The sequence below is a fragment of the Scomber japonicus genome, chromosome 18 (genome assembly GCF_027409825.1).
Source record: "Scomber japonicus isolate fScoJap1 chromosome 18, fScoJap1.pri, whole genome shotgun sequence".
Lineage (NCBI taxonomy): Eukaryota > Metazoa > Chordata > Actinopteri > Scombriformes > Scombridae > Scomber > Scomber japonicus.
The window spans coordinates 18,705,377-18,728,883 of NC_070595.1; the positions used below are offsets into that span (position 1 = coordinate 18,705,377).

Sequence of the window (23,507 nt, forward strand, 5' to 3'; positions counted from 1 at the left end):
TGGATTTAGAGAGTGAATAAAAGGACTAAAAGGAGGGGGCGCAGTGCATCCATTACAGCTTCGCACAATAACGGGGGAACAGTGCGTTCTGTGTTGAGAACGAGCACAAACACAGGAGGTGGAACATGAAAGATAAATGAAGGGATGTAAAGTGGGGAAGTGGGGATTGTTCGGAAGGTGGAGGACACTGTTGCTGTACGTGTATATCCAAATTATGAGGGACAGATACTCAGCTATTCATTTCAGGCCATCTGGGAGCTTTTTCTTATCAAGGTATATTGTAATGTTCCTTTCACTAATTTCATCAGTGTATTCGACTCAAAGATCCTGTTATTTATATATTTTCTTTTACATTCATTATCATATATCATATCACAGCGCTGTTTAGATTATAACCATTGTTTGCTGCTTTTTTCTCTTTGTTGTTTATCCTATTCTTTTCTGTCCACAGCCAATAATCTTCAGGAATCAATAAAGTTTAATCCAATCTATTACACAGCCTTATTCAGTGATTATGTGATACAGTTATAAGAGTTATTACACTGTCCTTTCAGCGTGTCCCAGCTGTTTCTGTTCTTGTAAATCAGGTTAAAATTGATTACTTGTTCATAATCTATCATTATGTTACTTTAATTTGATTAACTAAGCCCTTACTGCACCACACCATGAAATGTAAGATGATGTTCATGTTGCATCGTTGGGAGAAAAACACAGTGAGAGAGAAGCAGAGAGAGTGACTCAGCTTTTATTAGTAAAAATAATAAATATCTAGGAAAAACATTTCAGCATCATTGCACACATTTCGAGTTCATCACCAACACTAATGGAGTATCAGTTCCTCTATCAAATATATGAGCTGCCAGTCATCTAAGGTGGCAGTTCAGTCAATACACAGTAAAGAACAGGTTATTAGATTTCCTAAGTCTGCTTGATTAGAGTTGTCAGCCGGCACACACGCACACACACACACACACACACACACACACATACAGGGACACACTCACACACATATATACAGCTGCAGTGTGTGATCACGCCGGAGCATTCTGTACTCTTCACAGAGATCAGCGGCTGTCAAGGGCTTGTGGAAGGCTGGAGGTGGACCAAAACATGTTCCCGGACCCCCTCACCCCCTCCTCTTCCCCTCTGACTCTCCCTCCCTCTGTCCATCCCTCTTTACTGTTTCCTACCTGCCTCTTCCTTGTGCATGTAATTTTCCACTTGTCACTTTCTGCGTCATTGCATGCCTTCACTGCCTGTTACACAATCCATGAATCTGATAACCTCAAGAACACTTTCATTTACAAAATAAAGGCAAAGGTGCTTGCATGCTGTATGGTTATGATGCACCATTGCATGCAGTAGTTGGGTCGCAGTGATCTGACTGAGAAATCAGCAGATTTGGTGAGGCCAGCCGGCCAGCACAGGCAGGCATGGCTGAGCACACATTTCCCTACCTCTCCCAATGCCCTCACATAACCAACTACCACCACTAAACACCAACAATGACAAAGCATGACATTTAAATGGTGCTGTGCTTACCACAGATAGTGCTAAAGATCTACAGTAGGTAGGATTTATGATAAATGTCACTAGGGATAAATGCATATACATCTTGTCAAGCTCTTTTCTGACACGACTATCCTCCCCCATCTGTTATTTTTCTCCCTAACATCCCCTCTTTCTCTCTTTGTCCTTTCGTTTTTCACCCTCTCTGGGCCTCCTGGGACATGGAGCGACCCAGAGCTTTGGGTGCTTTGGAGAACTCCATGAGGGTCGGCTTGACTGGGGGCAGGTCTCTTGTGATGTCGTCCACTGTCCTCTTGCTTGGACAGGCTCCGTCTGGGGTGGGGAAAGGCCGCAGGTCCTCCTCGGTGTGTGGTGCTCCACGACCGAGCCTGACACCCAGCTCTGCGGGGACGAAGATGGGCAAGGGGAGGGTGTTTCTCTTTGGCAGCAGCTGGTGCTCCCTCACCCCTCTTTCCATAGTGCCCACTCTGAAGACACCAGAGGGGCAGGTCTGTACCAGAGAACGGGCGTTCCACAGTCGAGACATAGTCTCCCTGCGAGAGTCGTCTTTCATGTTCATTGTCTGCCTACAAGCATCAGAGGAAAATTGAAGTTAGAAATTTTGGGAACACTCAGTCGTCGCTGTGATTTACCTTTTTAATTAGACTGCAATTGCCTCGTAATATAAGACTAGTTAAAACTTTAAATTATCTTCAAATTACTTTTTTTTTCAAATTAACTTTTTTCCCTTCTCAGTCAGGTGACTCATGCAACATTAAGAGGACATGAGGACATGCAAGGTATCATCTGGTTGATGGGTAAGCTCTCACCTGTCCTCAGGTTGAGTGTTGAGTCTAACACTGTGCCAATCAGCACTGTAGCTCTCCCTCTGAGCCTTGTTCTCCTCCTTAACACTGCAAGACAGCTTAGCTCCCACCACCACACCATTGCACTTTTCCACGACGGTACAGAATGGCATCATCTTTGCTGTTTGAAGATCTATCTGTCTCAAAAGGATTGCTTCCAATGGGTCTCGTCTTGTACGTCAATCTTCTGGTTTGGTTTGTGATGCTGATTTTTTGCCCAAGTAAACAGGGATGCTCCAGGCTTCTCTCCCTCTGTCTTTGTGCTGTCTATGCCTGGGCTCGGGTCCGTCCACAGCTTTTATAGACGTTCTGTTGCTATTTCTGGTCCATGTTGTCACTGTACAATCAGTGTATACTGACATCCGACACCAAGAACGCCATGTCTCATTCCCCCAAGAGCTGGAAGTCACTCTGAGGAGGGGTTAAGGGTAATTGGGCTGAAAATCCCCTGATTCTCAAATTGTGTGCCCAATCACCTCTGTAATCACTCAGCCCAACACTTTCCACTTCAGCTGTGATTGCTGTGTCTTAAGAGGGGAAAGCATCATGGAGACAACCTGTGTAGAGGTTATGTAAACATGAAGACAGACACACACACAACAGGTTTGATCTACAGAGAGGAATCTTAATAAGGATTTGTTCTTGATGTACATGAAGGAGCAACAAGTGACACCTCACTAATGTGGAAAGAGTGGGATGACTGATGCAGCTGTTTTTCGTACACAAAGGCATATTTCCAGGCATGTAGGTTAAATATATAACTCATCTGTCACTTGGGGATAAAAGGTGAAAAGCTGGAGAAGTTTATGGAGTCACATCCCGCTGCCTTTTTATTCATAATACAATTCAGAAGGAGTTTATACAACAGCTGTGCCTTGTGATAACATCAAAACCCCTCATTAGATGCCATTACAGTGCTCTACCTCACAGTAGCGGAGAAGAGCTCCATCCCCAGTGATTCATTACCCTGGTGACAGAGTGCCACGCAAGCCATAATCAACTCAGGTTACACACACACACACACATACACACATTCACACACTTGTGACAGTTGTCTGGCAGTATGATGTTACTACTGGTCCCTGTCTCTGACTCATTCAACCACATCAGGTCCTGATATCATCAGATAACAGATATCAGATAACACACATGCAGCATAAAGGCATGATGATCCCAAGGATAAGACACCTGATCAATCATAATTCATAAGTCATTTAATGTGTCTTTTTCTATTTTTTCACGTGTATTAATGACAGTAGTAGTCACGGTGTTGAATTGGTGTCAAATTGTGACATTTAATATGTGTTACTATAATCACTTCCGGCCTAAATGGCTGCCATTCCTTTCCACTGACTATACATTCACAGTATGTAAGGCAGCAGTTAAATGTTATTTTCCATCTGCTTGTCAAATACTGTACAGCAATATTTCAATTTCCTCTCTGCAGCTTCTCAGCAGGGTGACATTGCATGTATAAAATATTGCTCGGTGTCAAAGAGAGAAAAGTGAGCAAGAGCACCGTAGGCATCCCTTAGGTCACACGTTAAGTTCTGTTATGACACCATAGCAACCGTGAAATGCCATGTGGGAAACCTAGTAAGTCACTATCCGAAGTCCCTCAGCGTTGAGATCATATCTTTTTAGGATCGACTTGACACAGAGCAGGAGTGATGCAGAGTGATGCGTTTAATTTGTATGTCTTGTTATTGTTTGTAAAGGTACAAGCTAAAACTGCAGAAGGACATCTGATGGCCAGATTTGATTGTTGCTTGTGATTTGTCTATCATGTTTTTACATGTGATTATGTTTTTCATAGTTGTCTATTTTTTAACCTGTCTGCAAGTCAAGTTTCCACAATAAAAGCAACTGAACTGAACTGGTTTTCACCTCAACCTAGCTGGTTTTGGGTGAGTCACACAATGCTAATGAGGCCACGGGATGCAGAGGGTCTGTAAAGGTGAACAGTGATGAGGCGAGTCCCGTCACAGTGGTCACCTCTCGTCCCTCCGAGGCCCGGCCAGGAAGAGCTTTGTGTTGCGTAAGAACACCGCCACAGCTGCTGGGAAGTGACATTTAAATGAGCTGTCACCGGGAAAGAGACAGAGAGTGGGAGGGAGGGAAGGAGGGAGGAGAAGGGCAATTGCAGGATAAAGCCCAGGTCTGTCAGGAGGCGGTAAATAAAGGAAAATATTGTGAGAGTGCAAGTTTGAGTAAGTGGGATTGTCTTTTCTGTGACAGACGAGTGAATTTGCGAGGACAGTGAGGAGCCGCCTAGACAGGTCAGTCTGACAGAGTGCTTGCTTAGCAGTGAGAAGAATCTGAGGCAAAGTTAACTTTCTGTATTGATTCCTGCAGTGGAAACTTGCACACAATCTTCACTAGCACTTAAGATCAGCACCACAGAATCAAGTGTTACAAGGTACTTGTGTGTCTGTGTGCTAGTAGACGACTGGTGCCGTGTTCAAGCATGTGCCCTCACCAGAGTGTCTCGCTTACATAACGACAACAACAACAACAAGCAGCTGACCACCAAAACACCACCATTGCCATCCATCTTGAATCCCTCTCGGGTCCCAGCGGGATGGTCAGATGCCGGACAGGCTGTGCCAGGTCAAGATTTGTGGTGCACATGCGGATCACTGTGTAAACCATGGGCGCACAGGCGGCAGGCCACGTGAGGGGCATGGAAACAGCCTGAAGAGCCTCGTATTCCACTTTAAGGAATGTGCCACACTATGTTTGGAAATCACTGAACAATACCTACTTGATTTTCACACAGCATATTCTTTTTAAATTTCAGTCTGCAAATCGCCATGCTCATTCTCTTTTTATTCTTTGTCCTTTGTGTACTTTTTTAAGGCTCAGATTACTTCACATGAAACAGCTCCAGGGAAGGCATCATTACCAACATGTGACATCTTACCCATAACGGGCTTCAGGCTGTAACTTTATTTCATCATAAACTAGACACCAGAACACATACACATATTGCCACATTAGTTTTTCATATTTTCACCCTCACCAACATCCCATCCTCAATCACATACATTCAAATTCAGTTCAACATACAGTACAGGTGGTGTTATATTTCCATGTGCTTTTTTTCCCAAAAGGTTTTAAGCCAAATGCAGATTTTCAGAGTCAAGAGTTTTGATTACAGAAACACACACATTCTTGTGGATCTGAAATTATCTTAGCAGGCTTTTTATTTAGTGTTGTTACCGATCATGTGACTGAATGAAATGAGTGCTGATAATCATAGGACAAAATATAAAGAGGCTCTGCTCAAAGGAACATCGCTACCCTGAAGGTTCACAACAGCTGAACAATGAACAGGCTAAGAACTTGATAAAACTTTGTGGTAGACGGACAAAAAAAAAAAAAAGGAACACAGAAGACAGTCAACATCTCTGTAACATTCACCTGGAAATCTGCTAAACCCTTTTAGGATTTTGACCAGAGTTAACAGTATAAAATGCAAGCTGTGCAGTTGGAGGAGAAAGGAAAAAAATGTTCAGCTTAAAACTTCCAAGAAACAGCAGCAGAACTGTTGAAACCAACATACACTTGAAGGTAAGAGCTATGTAATGCTGTCATCCACATTTCCAGGATTGATGACTACTGCCCCCTGCCTTGTGTCTGTTATTATTGCAGCCAGTTGATCTTAGGATCTGTCACTCATGTTTCCATCATCTCTTTCGCTATCGTTTTCCTCTTCGTCATCCCCTCCCCCGTTGATAGCCTCTACCCTGGCAAGTAGCAGCGGTAGGTTTATGGCGAGGCCCGGCGTATCCTCATCTGAATCCTCCTTTGGAGGATAGAAGCGCTTTGCCTTTGCCAAGAAATCTTCAGCTATATCTAGATACAGGAGGCGATCCTGTGCAGAGGGAGAAGGAAGTGTGATTATTGTCAGAATATGGATGTTAAAGGGGGCAGCGTTTGCTACTGAACCACAGGGAGGGAGTGTGTCAGTGTCTTCTCTTGATTGTGATCTTACACAAGTTTTATTCATAAGAGCAGAAATAATAATGTGCTTGTACCCCGCACCCAATCTTTTGTCAATACACATCTACTCTAAATATAGAGTAAGTCATATCAAGTTGAAAAGGAAAACAGTGATATACTTTTAAGGACATTAGACCCTATTTTATGTCTGCTCCCTTTGAAGAACAGCCTACAAAGGTGTGGCCTTTCGTGGATTGGCTCTCCAAATGAAATGTCTACAGAGGATTCATCATAAGTTTATCATGAGTTCATGCTTTTACCTCATAATTAAAGAAAAGAAACTCCAAACTCAGGCAAATGAATGACTTATTTTAAGTTAGTATTAAAACAACCTCATCAACCTATTCATATATTTGAGACAGTCAGTCTCTGTTAAATGTTGTCATTGACGGCGACAGCCCCTGCAATGGGACACATTATCTATGTTTTTCACAGGTTAATACACCCTGTGGTTACCCTTAGCTGTTAGGACTTGCTGCAGGATTGAGGAAAGTACCTTTGTTGTTGCCTGGAGCACATAGATGGAGTAAAAACAACCCTACTCTGGGTTAGGTTAAGGTTAAATATGTCTTACACCACCCAAGGGTGTTTTTCAACCCCAAGCTCCAGGTCACAGTGAGGACTACCATACTGGAAGAGTTTAAGTAATTTTAAACTCTGACAAGCAACAAGCCCCTGCTCTCACCAGAATGAACAGATATCTCTCAGGTGGTGGCTCTCTGCTGAAGAAAACGGAGGTCTCAGTGTGGAGCGTATTAAGCAGCGCACGTGCTGCTGGGGCGTTGCGCATGCGGTCATGTGAGGCCCCGGCAGACACTGTCAGGAGTGAGTCTGCCTCTGCCATAAAACCTAGGAAACAAGGCAAAGTATTTGTGGTTTGTCTGTATGCAGGAGCAATACTGTATCTCACATCCCATACACCCAGACTCACCTAGGTTCTCCAGAATCGTCTTCCATTTCTCCCTAACTTCTCGGCGTGTGTCTCTCATGGCCTCAATGTCAACACTCAGACGGCGATAGCCCTAGACAAGAATAAGACATGGGTGTAATTCTTCTCATAGGAGGGGTTCAACAGATTTATTCTCTTGTAAGAGGATAATTTGATCTATATCTGCTTTGAATCACTCATCACAGTGATTTTATGGTTGATGAAGTCTTAAGAAAAGTCTGCCTCACGTACCGTGGATCCCATGCGGGTCTTATTCCTGGCCTGCAGCAGGGTGTGAAGCACTCGGTCGTCTTCTCTCCCCGAGTGGCTGGGGTCTCCTGGCTCACTCCACAGGTTGGTCTCCTCATCGCGACGCTTCTGGATTTCACGATTGAAATACTCCAACGGGTCCTGACTGTTTGGTTGAACAAACACAATTGCCCAGAGACACAGTTATCATACATTCATACAATTATTAGACTTTACACATGAGAAAGCACATCATTTAATGAGAGAAATGCTCTATGGATTGTGTTCTTCTCTTGGTGTATTAAAAGAACATTAAAAATACTTATGTGGTGAAGAACTGTTTCTGGTCTTACGGTACTAAAGGCTGTTTTTCATCCTCATCGTCTTCGTCACCAGCGCAGCAGCAGCAGCAGAACTGCATGCAGAACTTCTTAAAACCTGCACCCATCTATTAAGAACAGAGTCAAAGGCTAGCAGGATTCACAGATAATCCAGTAGGAAGAACAACTTCCTCAGTTCTTCAAGCAAGGGTTTTTCCAGCTGAGTCTGGCCTGATGGGTATGACTTAGGCTGCTTTGCTTAGCTCCCAAATCCTTGTTGTCACTGTAGATGCTGATTCTAGTGGCTTCTGAGGAAGGGGACCTTATTCACAACCTAGTTCGAAAAAATATTCGGTAAAGTAAGAAAAGGCACAAAACGTGTATGGATCCACAAGTATGAAATCTAATAAATCTGGTTTCACACGCACTAATAAAAATGCTCAAAATCATCAAGAACAACAGGTAAAAAAAACAAAAGTCACAAAACTAAAAGTCACTGATCCCAAAACTCTACCTAATTTTCAACTTCCCATCGTCCAGGATCCCGGCACAGCTCCACCTCCTCCAGGTCATTGGCCAGAGCCTGACTGGGTAGAGAAGCTCAGGCAAATGGCAGCCCAAGGACTGTTGCTTCTCATCAGCCTCACATGGAAGACAATGAGAGCAGTGAAACGCTCGCTCTCTCATCGATTCAAAAACACACACATTCACACACCCATATTCTCAGAAGACAGTCACAGCACAATCATGTGAGCTGCTCCATCTCTTGTCCTTAGCATTGTGTTTTGCCCTGAGGACAACACATCTCCTCTTTAACTGTAAGTCCAGTTACACACTCTGGATGCAATCTACCATGGTTTTATTGATTTAAGGGTTATTTAAATCCATTGTATGCTGTTATCTTTGTGTGGATTGCTTAAGAATTTTGAGGTCTCAATGTTTGTGATTTATCCCATTTTCAGAGGTTATCTTAGAAACAGACAAGTTTTTTTTAGCAAAAGATTGCGATGCAGTGGAATAATAATGACCATGTGGTGGAAGTTGACTCAACCTCCACAAGCCAGCCTTCAATTTTGCCCTTTTTAGCGATAATGAGGCTGTCCTGCATGTGACATAGGCTCAAGTCACAGGATATTGAACTTCATGACATAAACACCCCCAGGATCCAATAATGGAAAATAAGGGGGTAGAAACTACTGTGATACTATGAATAGTAAGTCATTCAGTAACATCAGCTGTGATGCAGTTAAAAAGAAAAAAGAAAAGCAACATCTGTATCATTACGTAGATTTCTTGACAGATGTTAATCGCATGAGATGGTTATATAATAAGATAAGTGTAAGTTCCTCTTGACATGTATTAAGACATAAAAATAAAGTGCTTTGAATAATAGTTTGATAGTGATATGTTTCTACACATAAAAAGTGTAATTATCTCCTCCTTCTCCCTCATTGAACAAATCTAGAATGAACATGCAATTTTGTTCATTTCCAAAGTTTAAGCACTGGACGCAATATTCTTAGAGATGTCTGTTCTCTGTGTTCTCTTAAGTCTTCAAGTTTCCACATCGCACTTGCTTAATTTGCATATTGGAACACTACTCGCTTCTGAACTAGATGTGACATCACAAATTTAGCTCTTAGATAGATGTATTAAAGATGTATCATGTTTTTTATGCTGTTATAGTATCAGATGTCTATGTTAAAAATGGTCAAAGCTCCAAAAACCTGAAGAAACTATATGTAAAAACATCAAAAGCCTCTTTGTGATGATGATTTTGAGTAAAGAACAAGAAAAGAAGTCAAATCCTAACAATCCTTTAGATTACGAAGCCGTCAGGGCTGCTGGAAGTCTGCTGAGGAGCGGCATTTGGGAGCAGACCAATCAGAACAGAGTGGGCTTAACAGGAATGAGGGGGGCCCTTAAAAGAGAGAGGCGCTAAAATGGTCTGTTTCAAACAGAGGCTGAACTGAGGAGCTGCATAAAGGGCCAGTATAAGATAAATCAAGTGGGTTTTTTAAAACTGTAAATCATTCAAATATATAGAAATAGGAAATGTGGAAATGTGAATGTGGACTTTAAATGAGTGTTGAAGCTGTAGCACTGTCATGAATTCATTTTATTAGACATAAGACACTGGTTAAGACTCTATAAAAATGGTTGGTCAGTACTCCTGTGATGGCTTTAAATTAAGTCATGACACATACATTCAAAAACGATTACTAAAGAGAAAAAAAAAACAATAACTGAAGCACTTCCAGGCAGGTTTCATACAATATAGCTTTGTTGAAGCGTTGATATAACAGCATGTGTTACTTGAGATAAATGCAAAGCAAAAGAAAACGCTGATGTGTAACGTTGCTGTGATAAAGGCACCAAATTGTTGATATAATTACATCATATGACATTCTCTCTTTACAGTAAGTAGCAATCCAGCTAAATCAAAATAATCTTGCCTTTTTGACTAGATGTGATGCAGCACCCACAAATACTTAAAAACTGAAAAAGCCTTAAAGGCTGTAAGCCATGTTGTGACTGTGAAATGGTCATTTACATTACATCACAGTAACTCCCATAATTATGCTCCTTCAAAGAGTGAACAACAATACGAGTTGTTTCCTTACTTCCTGAAGTAGAAAAGCAAAAGACAATTTGTTCCATTAGGTTCAACTCAATATTAACTCCAACAAAAGACAAAACCTCAGTTTGTAGCCAGTTTTCATTACTTATGAACAATGATTTTTTTTTCCTTTTTTCCACATACATCATAACACTGAGTAAAACTTAACAAGCTGGAAGTGTGATTTCTAAATGATTAAAAACAAATATATAATGCTCATAATTGTAAGAAATGATAGAAAAACCTTATTCAGTGCCACCTTTCAGGGCTTGATGGAGGGACGGGCAGGCTGAACGAAAGTCAATGAAAAATCAACAAAGTAATAACTTCTTATGACAAATCATGAGTTCAGCTATTTTTCCACAAGGCCACTTGAGGTTATTGGCACAAAAGCTTTAGTAAGTGCACAAGGTCCTAATTTATGAACATTATGATCGTCCTCATTTTTTCTTTAACCGAGCTTGATAAATTATCTGCAACACAAACTGACGACCTCCTGATCTGACTCCTTGTTTGACTTCCTGGCCAATCCCAGAATTAAAAACTACAGCTTCAATGATTAGTCGTTTAGTTGACTTAAATGAGTTTTTCATGCAATTTCAGAATTTCAGCTTCTCTGATGTGACAGTTTGCTGCTTTCCCCTTGTCTGAACATTACAGTAACTTTAATATCTTTGGTTTTTGGGCTGTTGGTAAGAAAAACATGACATTTTTTGTTGGTATCACCTTGGGATCTTGGAAATTATGATGGGAATTTCTCCCTACTTTCTGTTATTTTATGGATCAACTCAAATATCAAGAAAATAGTTTAATATTTCATTAAAAAAAATAATCATGAGTTGCAGCCTGTTGCAGGTGAGGAAGTCAAATCAAGAGGCTTTCTCTTAGTGGATAAGTGGTGTCTCCCTCTTGTGGTCATTAGACATCAGAGTGACTTCTTTTCCTCCCAATCTATCACAGTGTAGACAAACTGTGTGGAAATAGCTTTAACCCATCCAAATTAAGTGTTTGTTACAGGCATTGTTGTGAAGTGTGGATTAGTTTATGGGTAGGTGCACCAGAGAACCACGTTGAAGCTGGTGCAGTGAAAAAAAAAAGAAAAAACACAAAAAAAATCTCCACAAAAGAAAAAAAAGAAGCAGCAAGTGATGTGTGCAGTAAGATAAGGCTCAGAGAGACAGCTGCTTGGTAGAAGAAGATTTCAGTCGACCGAACCGTCACATCAGTTCTTTCGTAACAAGTGAGACAGACGTCCACACGGTGAGAATCACTCACATGCAGGTCTTCTTGTTTCAGTAAAGTCCACCCTGAGTCAAGAAGGCTTCGGGGTGAAACTTCAAGTTCTCGTTGCATGGTGAGACACAGCAAAACATTTACAGGTCCACGCAAAAACACATATATATGCGATCAAGCTTAAAAACAACATGGTTGAAGTTTTAAGAACGAGGAGGAGCACCGTCTCTCTTTGTGATAACCGAATGACTCCTCTTCTCCAGTGACTGAAATGTGAAAATGTCTCACACTTCCTATGCTTAAGGAAAACAGTCTTCTCGGTTACGGTAGCTTATCCCTTCAGCTTTGATGCATCACAAGGGTGCAGCTATGCCGATTTTGGGATTCACAAAAAAAAAAAAAAAAAAAAACTGTAGTGACGCGTCCCAAACAGCCTTGGCACAGTTTGACATCTCTCCTGCTTTAAAGGTGTTGGTGGGCACGGAGAGAGGGCCGCAGGTCAGCTATGCGTTGACGTAAATGGGACATGAACTCAAACATGGTGGCGGCCAGACTCTGGTGGATGAGGTAGCGGGGCAGTCGGCCCTAATGAGAAAGAACACAGAAAGAATATGTGCATTTTTATTATTTTAATCTACATTTATTGTTTTTTTTGCCAATTTGACACTGGATTTATTTTTCATTTGCCTTTATCTTTACCTTCATACTAATTTATACATAAATAATGACCGGTTGTGTCATTAAAAGCTACTATTTGCTTTTTCTTATGATTCTATTTTTCTACATTTGCACCAACCCCCTTTTCTATATTCAAATTATTCATCTTTTTCTAATCTTAAATAGTCATACCATTTTGCCAGGACACTAAATTCAACAGGCACATTCTCACCTTCAGGTCTGTGTTGAGGACCCAGATGAAGGTGCAGACGGACGGGTTGCTGCTGGATTTAAGGACCACAAATCCACCTGGACCGTTCTCTCCCCTGAAGCGGGCCAATAAAAAACAGCAGAGGACAAGACGGAGAAGTTAGAGAGATGAAACTGACACGGCTGCACTTTTATTAAATCAATATCACGGTCTAATTTGCTGGATCAGTGACAAGGATCCCGGCTGCAGGCGCAGTCTGACCTGACGTAGCGGCCGCTCGGAGGTTTGGCATCGTGGTCGGTTGCCATGCCAGCAGACAGGTAGCAGTCTCGTTTGCGTTCAACTCGCCGAACATTAACAAAGTCCCTGAAGGAAGAAAAATCAATCACTCATCAGATAACTCTATTACAGAGCTGGGGTTCATTTCTTATTTTTTTTTAAAGGCAGAAACACAAATAACAGATGAGAAAAATAAGAAAAAGCAACATATAGAGTACTGAAAATGCAGGTCTGATGTACCTAGCAGACACAACTCCTCCTGCTGCCCCAGCGGAGACATCGTATGATACTAGAGTGTTGTCGTCAATCCTCTGGAGGATCTGAGGAGAGAGGCAGAAATCATCGTTAGGCTTCACAAGACCTAAAACTGAGCCCAAAAAGGACAAAAAGATGAGTCAATAAAAGAATCAAAGTTGTCACCTGGCAGGCAGAGACAGTTTTGTTCCACTGGACCATCTTCTCCGGCTGCAAAATCACCTCTTGATACACGAGTTCAGCGGTACACTGCATAAGAGCCTGAACGCACCAAAATAACAAACAGCTGTGTGTCATATTTACAAGACATATTGGTGTTATATCAGGTTTGTGGTGAGGCTGTAAGACCCAGTGGAGCATGTAAGAGAAACACAACTGTGGGAAAAAATGGAAAATATGACAATAAATATATATAAATGTCACAACCAGGATTTGGATTCTGACCTTCTCTGCCAGAACTAAAATAAATCTAACCGCATTTGTTCTGAATTGTTCACATAATCTCCTGAGGCAAAGGTCATAACTATGGACTTAGAAAAAATACTAATTTTAGCCATTACCAAAGATGATGGTCAAATGATTATTGACCTCTTGGAAAACACCATCAAGTTATATTTTCCCAGTCCCAGCGTGGACTTCTGGACAATTGTTTTAGTACAGATGACTTCAAAGGCAATGATTTGGACACATTATGGTGAAATTCCTCCTTTATGCAATACTGGGATTTACTTGCTGAATCTGAATCTTGACTTTGTCCTACGCCTCTTAATGGTGTGGTCAAATCATATGATCAAAGGGTCATGTTTAAAAAAAAAACTATTTCTACTATATAAGTATTTCTGAACACCTACGGTCTCTTTTTAAACTTAAATCTTTCATTAATAACAAAGCAAACACATATTTTTCACTCATTTTGTCTGAAAGAAAAAAAAGAATGCATGTCGGAGACACTTTGCTACTTCTTTGAACACTTAGGAGTGAAAAAAACTGATTAACTGATTATTAGATTAGATTAGATTATTAATTTGTGTCTGTCTACTGTTAATAGATAAAGAAGAAACAAGATTTTACTAAAGTCAAACTAATCAATATCTTCTCAACCTTTTAGACATGGCAAAAGTGTGTCTAAAAAGTAAAATAAATATAACCAGGCCTTTTATTATCTACAGTAATCTATAAATTGCAGCTGCAGCGTCTCAAACAGCCTTCAGTTATAGAGCATCTTGCAAACAGCAGACTTCCTGTTTTCCTCTACATGGGGTAATTATTCATGCTTAAGGAACTTCTTTGACTTCAGTTCTTCTAAATCCAGTGTGACAGCAACAGGACGTCTCTTTAACATCAGATTTAATTTAACAACCCATTAGTCTAAATTATTATTATTTTTTACCACCGTGCCCTCTAGAGGTCGTTTAAATACATACATGCCCGACAGCCGCAAAGCAGATTGATTTGGGTTATAGTTAGTGCTAGAAAGGATTGTTAACACTGCATTGAAATACAGCCTGACCCACTATTTACTGCTTTATTATAGAGCTACAATACTTAGAAACCACAGCTAAAATCTGTCCTTTTAATGTGATTTCAATGAGGATCATACACAGTTTCACAATGAGCACAAAAAGGACAGCTGTACCTTCAGAATGAAAGTCTTGCCGTGGAAGGGAATCTCCAAAGTGTAGACAGAGTCGCCCATGTCCTAAAATGAAAAGAAACATTGTTTTTTTATTTCATTCATTTCTTATAAAGCTGCAGTTTCTGTTAAAAGAAGAAGATTAAAAAAACCTGCTGCTACACTGTATCTATCAGGGATTCAAATAAAATACATATGCTACAATACTGGATTCAGATTCATTGAATTGCTATCAAACCGAAACCCTTTTAGCTGAAAACACCACAACAATATAGCATTTTGATGGTTTGCACTGTTTGAGAATGAAGGATATAACACAGTGGACTTAAGGGGGTCAGTACACTCCATCAGAAGGGCTTGTTGGATTGTCAAACAGCTTCAAAAACACACTCCTCCCACATCACATTTTATAGTATTTGGCTATTCATCAATCCAGCATTCATGTCTACCTCATACAATGATTGAGGTATGTGGAGCTGAGAAAGCTGGAAAGCCTTTTTTTCAGTCTTTACACCATTACTTCTTTCACTTTTTGTGTGTCCAAACAAGTGTAACACTATAAATACCTTCCTGGAGAGTCTGTCTGAGAATGTGCACATGTGTTATCCCCGTATGTTATTGTTCATGTCAATCTCGCCCCTTTCTCTGCCGGCTGGCTTTCATCCTGCCCTTCACTGTGGCAGTTTATAACAGCTATAAACACTTTTGCCTGGTTTCCACGACATGTCCAAACCAGTATTTTTAAAGTGGACTACTAAGAAGATCTTCAGTCATGTCTGCTGAAATGTCCTTGACCCAGCATCCCAATAAGATCAGAAGAGGAGAAAAATAAAAACCACACACACACACACACACACACACACACACACACACTCACGTTGTTTTTTTCAAACTTCCAGTTGTCCTCCTGGGTCAGGATCTGCTCTACCACGGACATGGCTTCACGACCCTGTCTGACATATTCCTTCTCCTGGAGCGAGAAGAAGAGAGACAAGAAAGAAAGCAGGAAACCATCAGAGGGATCGTCAGGTGAAGAGAAACCAGCAGCAGGAAGTGTAAAAACTCTTCAGATTGATACGGGTACCTGAGAAGTGACAGCGCGTCGACCGAGACCCTCCTCATCCAGATCTTCTTCAGAGCCTTTAGACACAAGTTCAAGTCCAAAAATTAGCACAACATTAAAAAAATGAACCCAAGACATTTACTAAACTAAATCTTCTTTAGACATCACCTGCGACTGATTCAGGTGGAGAGTAGAACTGTCCGTCTGAAACAGCGCGGGGGTAGATCATGGGGGCTCGCTCGCAGGCTGCGTTCACCGCTGCTAAGTAGGCTGAGTGTCAAAGAAGTGAAAAAAAAAAGAGCAAAGGTTAAAACAGAGAAACAGAATTTATGTTAAGTCGAGTTCAAACTACTGTGGAAGATAAATCACTTAAGTCCTTGTTGAAAGTTTGCTGTGGTGTTGGATGTTTATTGATATCCTAGGATACCGGTGAGCACACAAGGCTTTCCCATTATACAGTTCTAGCACTACTCGGCTCGGGTTTTTTTGCTTTTCTATTAGGGATAGTACCTGGAACTTGGTACCTATTGAATACCTGCTCTGGCGAGGTTCCTAGCGAGCCGAGCTGATACTAAAATGAGTGTCGTCACTGGAAGGGTCATGAGTAGGGCTGGGCGTCGGCGATATGGACAAAATTAAATATCACAATATTTGAGACCAAATGCCTCCATATCAATATTAAAACAATATGTAGATAACAGAACAGCTACAACTGTCTGTTAAGTTCAGAAAATTACGTATTTTACTGTAGTGCAGCATTTAAAACCAGGAAAAGACAACCAAAATCTAAGACGACATCTTGTCTCATATCACGATATCGATATAATTTCATTATAGTGACCAACACTAGTCATGACTGCGACGTCCAACAAGAGACTTACCCAGAGCAAATGAAATGGTGGCACTTTATACAGTAAGACAAAGGCAGTTATTAGCAAAGAAACAAAAGGCAGGAAGGGAGAGCATTTGCATTCAGGCCTTACAGTGTGACACACAGGCAAGATGTATGGATAACTTGGGGGGGAAGCGTCAAAAAAAAAAGGAGGAGGGTCTACATTCAGATTCAGATTAAATCATCAGGGGCAGTAATGATCAAGGGCAGTGACGTAACTAGATCAATGTGTTGTTCTCAGACATCACATCTCTGGCCAAACATGCATTTCTTCTTCACTTCTCTGACATCTTCCTCTCACCTCTCTCATCATCGGCCTCCTGCGTGAGCACCTTGAAGTCGAGGAACCAGGTCTCCAGCCAGGCCACCACGAACGAGGTGATGGGTAACACGTAACCAAAGGCATTCTGGGACAGGAGCTATGTATATAAGAGAAGGTCACAGGTCACACTGAAGCTACTGAGAGGTATTAAAAGAACTAAAAAGGACTTCGACAACTTCCATAAAAGAAGTGTTGGTTAGTTTTTATGCTGTTTTACTTCCCCATTGTACTGTAGTATTGAAAGTTCAAACGCTCGCCGCAGACTACTCTACACTGTATTGAGCTTTTAAATCATAAAAGTATTGCAGCAAGATGTTTAGATGCCTTGTTTCATCACCCAAAAAAAAAAAAAAAATCACATGAACACCCCAAACATAACAAGGCCTTTGTTACAGTCATATAAGAGAGGAGTGGCACTGGTTTTGGATACTGGATTAGCACCTAAATATGCTAGTATTTAAAAGCAGAGCTGTTTTAATAATATAGACTGAACAAAATAACATTAAGGGAAGCAGTAAGACCACTTATTATCTAACTGTTTCATCTATCTCAGATTTACAGTAATTCTGTCGGCCCAGCTAATGTCGCCATTTCAATGCGGTTGCTTCATATTGATTCAGTTCTTTAGAAAGCTTTGATTCCCACATCAGTGGTTAAATGAGCAATCTGCAGTAAATGTCCGTGACACAAAGGATTTAATACTTAAAAGAAGTCTGTGCCGCATAAAGGAACACAATCATATTAACTGTTATCAGCTGATCGTCTGGTTAGACAGCAGATTTCTGGCATTAAAAGCAGAAGTGAAAAAGTTGATGTGGCTTTAAGTGATATTCTTGCACCACTCAAATGTAGATGTGACGTTCAAGGACACTCACATTAGATACGATGACTTTCACAACAAGGAAGACGCTGGTTACTAGAGTGGTGACCTGTGGAGGGAAGAAGATTTAGATTCACGTTATAATCCACTGTTCAGATGTGTAAATATTAAAAAAGGATTGTTGTATGTTTCACTGTGATTAAGTTCACTTACCGCAATAACCCACCAGTGCTTTAGCCGAAAAGCAGCGTAACCGACTTGTAGACACAGGAAACGAAACAAAGCAAGGAGCTGTGATAAAAAGGAAGGAACAGAAGACGAAAATGACCTTAGGCACTTAATGTGATCACACAGTGCAGACATGTTGACTTAGCTGACATTTCTGTGAATAAAAGCAAGCATGTGACCGACCTTGACGGCTCTTTTAGAGCGCATAAAAAAAAGAGGAAACATGACTAATATAAACCCGATCCCTTTGAAACACAAAGCTTTCCAAACATGACCAGGATTACGCACTAATAGAGATCAATTTAAGAACTCTTATTCAACACTGAAGCAGACTGAGGTGTACACAGACTTGGATCGACCCACTTACAAAGATGTCAAAGAAGGAAGATCTGTAGTTGTAACGGACGACCTCGTTTTCTAAGCTCTCCCAGATTGTGCTGGAGATCTGCAGGAGGACAGAAGAAAAGTCAAACCACTGCTGAAAGTCCGCTTCACAACATACTTAAAGGAGGGTCCAAAAGTCTGAGACCACTTTCCCCATTTGGACTCAGATTTTTGGACCCTATAATCATAAAATCACACTTACATTCAGCTCAATAATCCACAGGAGGGAGATGAAGAGGAGGTCGAACGTCACGAAGAGGCAGAAGGTGCGTCGGACGTCAGAGATGACCTTACGCTCCGCGGGTGGTACAAACAGGTACGGGGAAGGCAGAGACAGGGTTGTAGAGTAGGAGGCGTTCAGGGAGGCGATGGCGGGGAGGCTACCCCCGAGCTCCCCGTACTCTCCGCCTGGCATTCCTGCAGTGAGACAGGAAAGTCCCTCCTGCAAACAACACAGACAGAGTTATCGGGACAGTGTTACGTCCTCTTTCTCTCTATTGAAGATGTTCTTAAAGTCCCACTACGCTCAAGAAGGTGTGTGGATGTTTGATGTATTGTGTGGAAGTTTGGTTTTTTCACAACTAGTTTGGAGACATTCCTCAACCCAATATGCTAACTTCCAAAATTTTGATTGTGTGATTGTGTAATTGTGTAATCCTCCAGCGCACATAAATGGAGAACAGGGGTGTGACGAGATCCCATGCCATGATATAAAGGCATGATGTTAAATAAAGTTACCTTTGTTTGTAACGACAGCTTCAACACTCAAGACTGTAGCGCTCAGGTGTGATTTTGGCCCATTCTTTTAAACAGATTGTCTTTAAATCCTCTTGTGAACCCTGATCTCTACTTCCTGTTGCCCCAATGGTGCTTACCAGATGATTCAGAAGTTGTGAAATACATCTGTAATGAGTCTCCTGATATGTTTTATAACAATCAGATTGCGAAGGCCTTGGGAGAGCTCTTTGCTTTTATCCATCATGACGTTTGTTTGGATTTCTTTGGTGACACCTTGGCAATAAAAAGCCTTTTTATAATCCATCAATATGCACTATCCCAGAAGATATTAATTTGCACAGATAGGAGGTAGAATTACTTTATAACTACTTATGGATTTTCAACTGTTTACTTACCTTTCCTTGGCTTGGTGTACTGCTTTTTCTTAACGTGTTCAATACTTTTTTCCCTGTGTCATTCCACTTTATTACACATTACTTCATCACATCTTGCCAACCCTTATTTGGAATTGACCCATGAACAGTAAGGGTTAACGCTTAAAAATTATCACCTAAGTTTTTTGCAAACTTCAGTCCAACTTATTATCACAAGTTTTACACATACACTACCGTTCAAAAGTTTGGGGTCACCCAAACAATTTTGTGTTTTCCATGAAAAGTCACACTTATTCATCACCATACGTTGTGAAATGAATAGAAAATAGAGTCAAGACATTGACAAGGTTAGAAATAATGATTTGTATTTGAAATAAGATTTTTTTTACATCAAACTTTGCTTTCGTCAAAGAATCCTCCATTTGCAGCAATTACAGCATTGCAGACCTTTGGCATTCTAGCTGTTAATTTGTTGAGGTAATCTGGAGAAATTGCACCCCACGCTTCCAGAAGCAGCTCCCACAAGTTGGATTGGTTGGATGGGCACTTCTTGCATACCATACGGTCAAGCTGCTCCCACAACAGCTCAATGGGGTTCAGATCTGGTGACTGCGCTGGCCACTCCATTACCGATAGAATACCAGCTGCCTGCTTCTGCTCTAAATAGTTCTTGCACAATTTGGAGGTGTGTTTAGGGTCATTGTCCTGTTGTAGGATGAAATTGGCTCCAATCAAGCGCTGTCCACTGGGTATGGCATGGCGTTGCAAAATGGCGTGATAGCCTTCCTTATTCAGAATCCCTTTTACCCTGTACAAATCTCCCACCTTACCAGCACCAAAGCAACCCCAGACCATCACATTACCTCCACCATGCTTAACAGATGGCGTAAGGCATTCTTCCAGCATCTTTTCATTTGTTCTGCGTCTCACAAACGTTCTTCTTTGTGATCCAAACACCTCAAACTTGGATTCATCTGTCCACAACACTTTTTTCCAGTCTTCCTCTGTCCAATGTCTGTGTTCTTTTGCCCATCTTAATCTTTTTATTTTATTGGCCAGTCTCAGATATGGCTTTTTCTTTGCCACTCTGCCCTGAAGCCCAGAATCCCGCAGCCGCCTCTTCACTGTAGATGTTGACACTGGTGTTTTGCAGGTACTATTTAATGAAGATGCCAGTTGGGGACCTGTGAGGCGTCTGTTTCTCAAACTAGAGACTCTAATGTACTTATCTTCTTGCTCAGTTGTGCAACGTGGCCTCCCACTTCTTTTTCTACTCTAGTTAGAGCCTGTTTGTGCTGTCCTCTGAAGGGAGTAGTACACACCGTTGTAGGAAATCTTCAATTTCTTAGCAATTTCTCGCATGGAATAGCCTTCATTTCTAAGAACAAGAATAGACTGTCGAGTTTCAGATGAAAGTTCTCTTTTTCTGGCCATTTTGAGCGTTTAATTGACCCCACAAATGTGATGCTCCAGAAACTCAATCTGCTCAAAGGAAGGTCAGTTTTGTAGCTTCTGTAACGAGCTAAACTGTTTTTAGATGTGTGAACATGATTGCACAAGGGTTTTCTAATCATCAATTAGCCTTCTGAGCCAATGAGCAAACACATTGTACCATTAGAACACTGGAGTGATAGTTGCTGGAAATGGGCCTTTATACACCTATGTAGATATTGCACCAAAAACCAGACATTTGCAGCTAGAATAGTCATTTACCACATTAGCAATGTATAGAGTGTATTTCTTTAAAGTTAAGACTAGTTTAAAGTTATATTCATTGAAAAGTACAGTGCTTTTCCTTCAAAAATAAGAACATTTCAATGTGACCCCAAACTTTTGAACGGTAGTGTAGTTTCTGGAAATGATGATCAATAGGCCTCATTTAAATGAAACTAAACCTCATTTCCACATTTCAGCTACACAGATAAACTGGCCCTGACTTCTCATATGGGATTAATCATTAGTAAAACTTCCAGACTTCCAGTAACACACACACACAATGTGAGTTTATCTATTGTGTTTTAGTTTCTACTGAGAGCTGCTTTCACTGTGACATCAGTGTAAATTGCCTGCAAACAGGAAAATAACCTGTTTTTTGTCAACAAGTTTGTAACCATTGTCAACACAGTGACTCACAATCAGTCAATGCTGAGTGAGTTTCACTGATTGTAAACAAGATGAATTAAAACTGCAGACATTACTCTATCAAAACTATATGCATTAGTGTTTGTAGAAAATATATATTTAAAAGTTTAAAGTTGCAGATTTAATGTAATAGTAGTGGTAATGGTGGTTTTAAGACCCTCGCCCCCCTTCTTTAGCTTCTTCTATTAAACCAAACAAACAAACAAACAACTGATGGTTCTTGATTGTATCTGTAAGGGAAATCTGAAACAAGACACTGACATAAAGTATTATAATCATATAAACCATAAAACTCTTCTGTAAACAAACTAAAACAGAAAGCTAACTTAGCCACTGTTAGCCACAAAAAAACAAGAGAGACGCCATGACACAAGCGAGCAGCTGCAGAAAGCAACTAGCTATGAAACTGCAGACTGGAGTTTAATCTAACTCTGTTTTGTTATCTTCATTTTAAGCACAAACCCGTCATATTTAGGGTATTTAACTTACTTGATTTACCGCATCATCATCATCATCGCCAAGCAACTCTTCTTCCGGGATGGACTGTCAAAGAAGAAGAGTCGCAGCAAGATGAATCCCTGCCGAGGAGGTTTTGGTTTGTATGGAAGATCATTAACGCCAATAGGATGATAAAAGCTCCTTTAAGTCAATAAAATGAGAAACTCTCATTATTTCGAGATAATAAGTCATTATTATAGACTTATTACCTCAAAATAGTAACTTATGACTTAGTATCTCAAAAATAATGAGATACTATCTCAAAATGATTACTTCTTATCTCGAAATGATGAGGTAGCAAAAATGACTTAGTAACTCAAAAAAAAAAAGACTTAAAATAAATAATAACATATCTCAAAATAATGAGAACCTATCTAAGAAAATGATTAAAAACTATGAGATACTATTTCAAAATGATGACTTAGTATCTCAACATAATGACTTAGTAATTCAAAATAATGAGAAACAAAGTCATAAGATAAGTCATTGTTTTGAGTTACTTTCTCATAATGACATATATTTTTTTTGTTCTCGTTTGCTGTTTCATACGTGTGAAACATAATGTTTTGCTTTGAAAGTGCTCACCAGAAGCATTAGTATGTATTGTTAATATTTGATTAAAAAAAACCAACCTCATTTAAATTGTGTTTGATTTAATTTGAGGTCTACATTAAATTGTTATTGTATACATTTCCATTTATATTCTTTCATTACTGTTTTTGGTTTGAGACAACCTAATGTTTTACTGTAACACACCAGGGGAGGGCAGCCTTTAAACACTTCCATAGCAACCATTAACACATTATACATAAATATGTTCATACAGTGGTTGAAGAAGTACTCACATCCAGTATGTAGTATTACAGTAAAAGTACAGAAGTATTATGAGTGTAGTATGCAGTATTACAGTAAAAGTACATAAGTATTGTGAGTGATGTACTATGTAGTAGTAAAAGTAGTGTTTTGGTCCCCCCAAAGGGTCAGCAGATAAATATGAGGGGTGGTGAGATGATTAATGGGAGGGGAAAGAAGAAAAAACAAAATTCTGATACACAAATGTGTTTTTTTACTTTTTCTCTAATCGTTGATTTTTGGTGAAATATTGGATCATTTGAACATTTATTGAAATGAAACCATGTGAGAAGTTTAAAGGGAAATCACTATTTGATGGAGCTGTTAACAACTCATAGACATCTGAAATGTGAGCCCGACTACACATTGATTTTTGTAAGACGTTAAAAAACAAAAGGGTTAGGGTTGTTTAATCTTTAACAATGTGTT

At 40.4% G+C, this 23,507-nt stretch overlaps 3 protein-coding genes across 3 annotated transcripts; all 3 read right to left on the reverse strand.

The window, feature by feature from the left end:
- Positions 1–1,537: 1,537 nt before the first annotated feature.
- On the reverse strand, positions 1,538–2,565 carry tcap (titin-cap (telethonin)). The gene is made up of 2 exons (XM_053337945.1): positions 2,340–2,565; positions 1,538–2,096 (listed from the first exon to the last, which is right to left on the reverse strand). The coding sequence occupies exons 1-2, from the start codon at positions 2,489–2,491 to the stop codon at positions 1,706–1,708; spliced, it is 543 nt and encodes a 180-aa protein (XP_053193920.1). The 5' UTR covers positions 2,492–2,565; the 3' UTR covers positions 1,538–1,705.
- Positions 2,566–6,039: 3,474 nt separating this feature from the next.
- Positions 6,040–8,005, reverse strand: mreg (melanoregulin). The gene is made up of 5 exons (XM_053338890.1): positions 7,911–8,005; positions 7,561–7,723; positions 7,312–7,402; positions 7,066–7,229; positions 6,040–6,252 (listed from the first exon to the last, which is right to left on the reverse strand). The coding sequence occupies exons 1-5, from the start codon at positions 8,003–8,005 to the stop codon at positions 6,040–6,042; spliced, it is 726 nt and encodes a 241-aa protein (XP_053194865.1).
- A 1,973-nt stretch (positions 8,006–9,978) lies between these two features.
- stard3 (StAR-related lipid transfer (START) domain containing 3) lies at positions 9,979–22,316 on the reverse strand. The gene is made up of 15 exons (XM_053337936.1): positions 22,218–22,316; positions 18,677–18,916; positions 18,458–18,535; positions 18,076–18,153; positions 17,918–17,971; positions 17,022–17,139; positions 15,997–16,098; positions 15,850–15,905; positions 15,643–15,735; positions 14,769–14,831; positions 13,298–13,393; positions 13,118–13,197; positions 12,860–12,964; positions 12,620–12,713; positions 9,979–12,315 (listed from the first exon to the last, which is right to left on the reverse strand). The coding sequence occupies exons 2-15, from the start codon at positions 18,887–18,889 to the stop codon at positions 12,193–12,195; spliced, it is 1,353 nt and encodes a 450-aa protein (XP_053193911.1). The 5' UTR covers positions 18,890–18,916; positions 22,218–22,316; the 3' UTR covers positions 9,979–12,192.
- Between the last annotated feature and the right edge of the window lie 1,191 nt (positions 22,317–23,507).

Coding starts and splice junctions, on each gene's coding strand:
- tcap (XM_053337945.1), bottom strand. CDS start 2,491: ATGATGCCATTCTGTACCGTCGTGGAAAAGTGCAATGGTGTGGTGGTG. Junction 2,097..2,339: donor AACACTCAACCTGAGGACAG/GTGAGAGCTTAC, acceptor TGATGCTTGTAG/GCAGACAATGAACATGAAAG.
- mreg (XM_053338890.1), bottom strand. CDS start 8,005: ATGGGTGCAGGTTTTAAGAAGTTCTGCATGCAGTTCTGCTGCTGCTGC. Junction 7,230..7,311: donor GACGATTCTGGAGAACCTAG/GTGAGTCTGGGT, acceptor CTTGTTTCCTAG/GTTTTATGGCAGAGGCAGAC. Junction 6,253..7,065: donor AGAGATATCTGTTCATTCTG/GTGAGAGCAGGG, acceptor CCCTCTGCACAG/GATCGCCTCCTGTATCTAGA.
- stard3 (XM_053337936.1), bottom strand. CDS start 18,889: ATGCCAGGCGGAGAGTACGGGGAGCTCGGGGGTAGCCTCCCCGCCATC. Junction 18,536..18,676: donor TGTGGATTATTGAGCTGAAT/GTAAGTGTGATT, acceptor GTCCTCCTGCAG/ATCTCCAGCACAATCTGGGA. Junction 12,965..13,117: donor GGAGGAGTTGTGTCTGCTAG/GTACATCAGACC, acceptor TTCTTCCTTCAG/GGACTTTGTTAATGTTCGGC.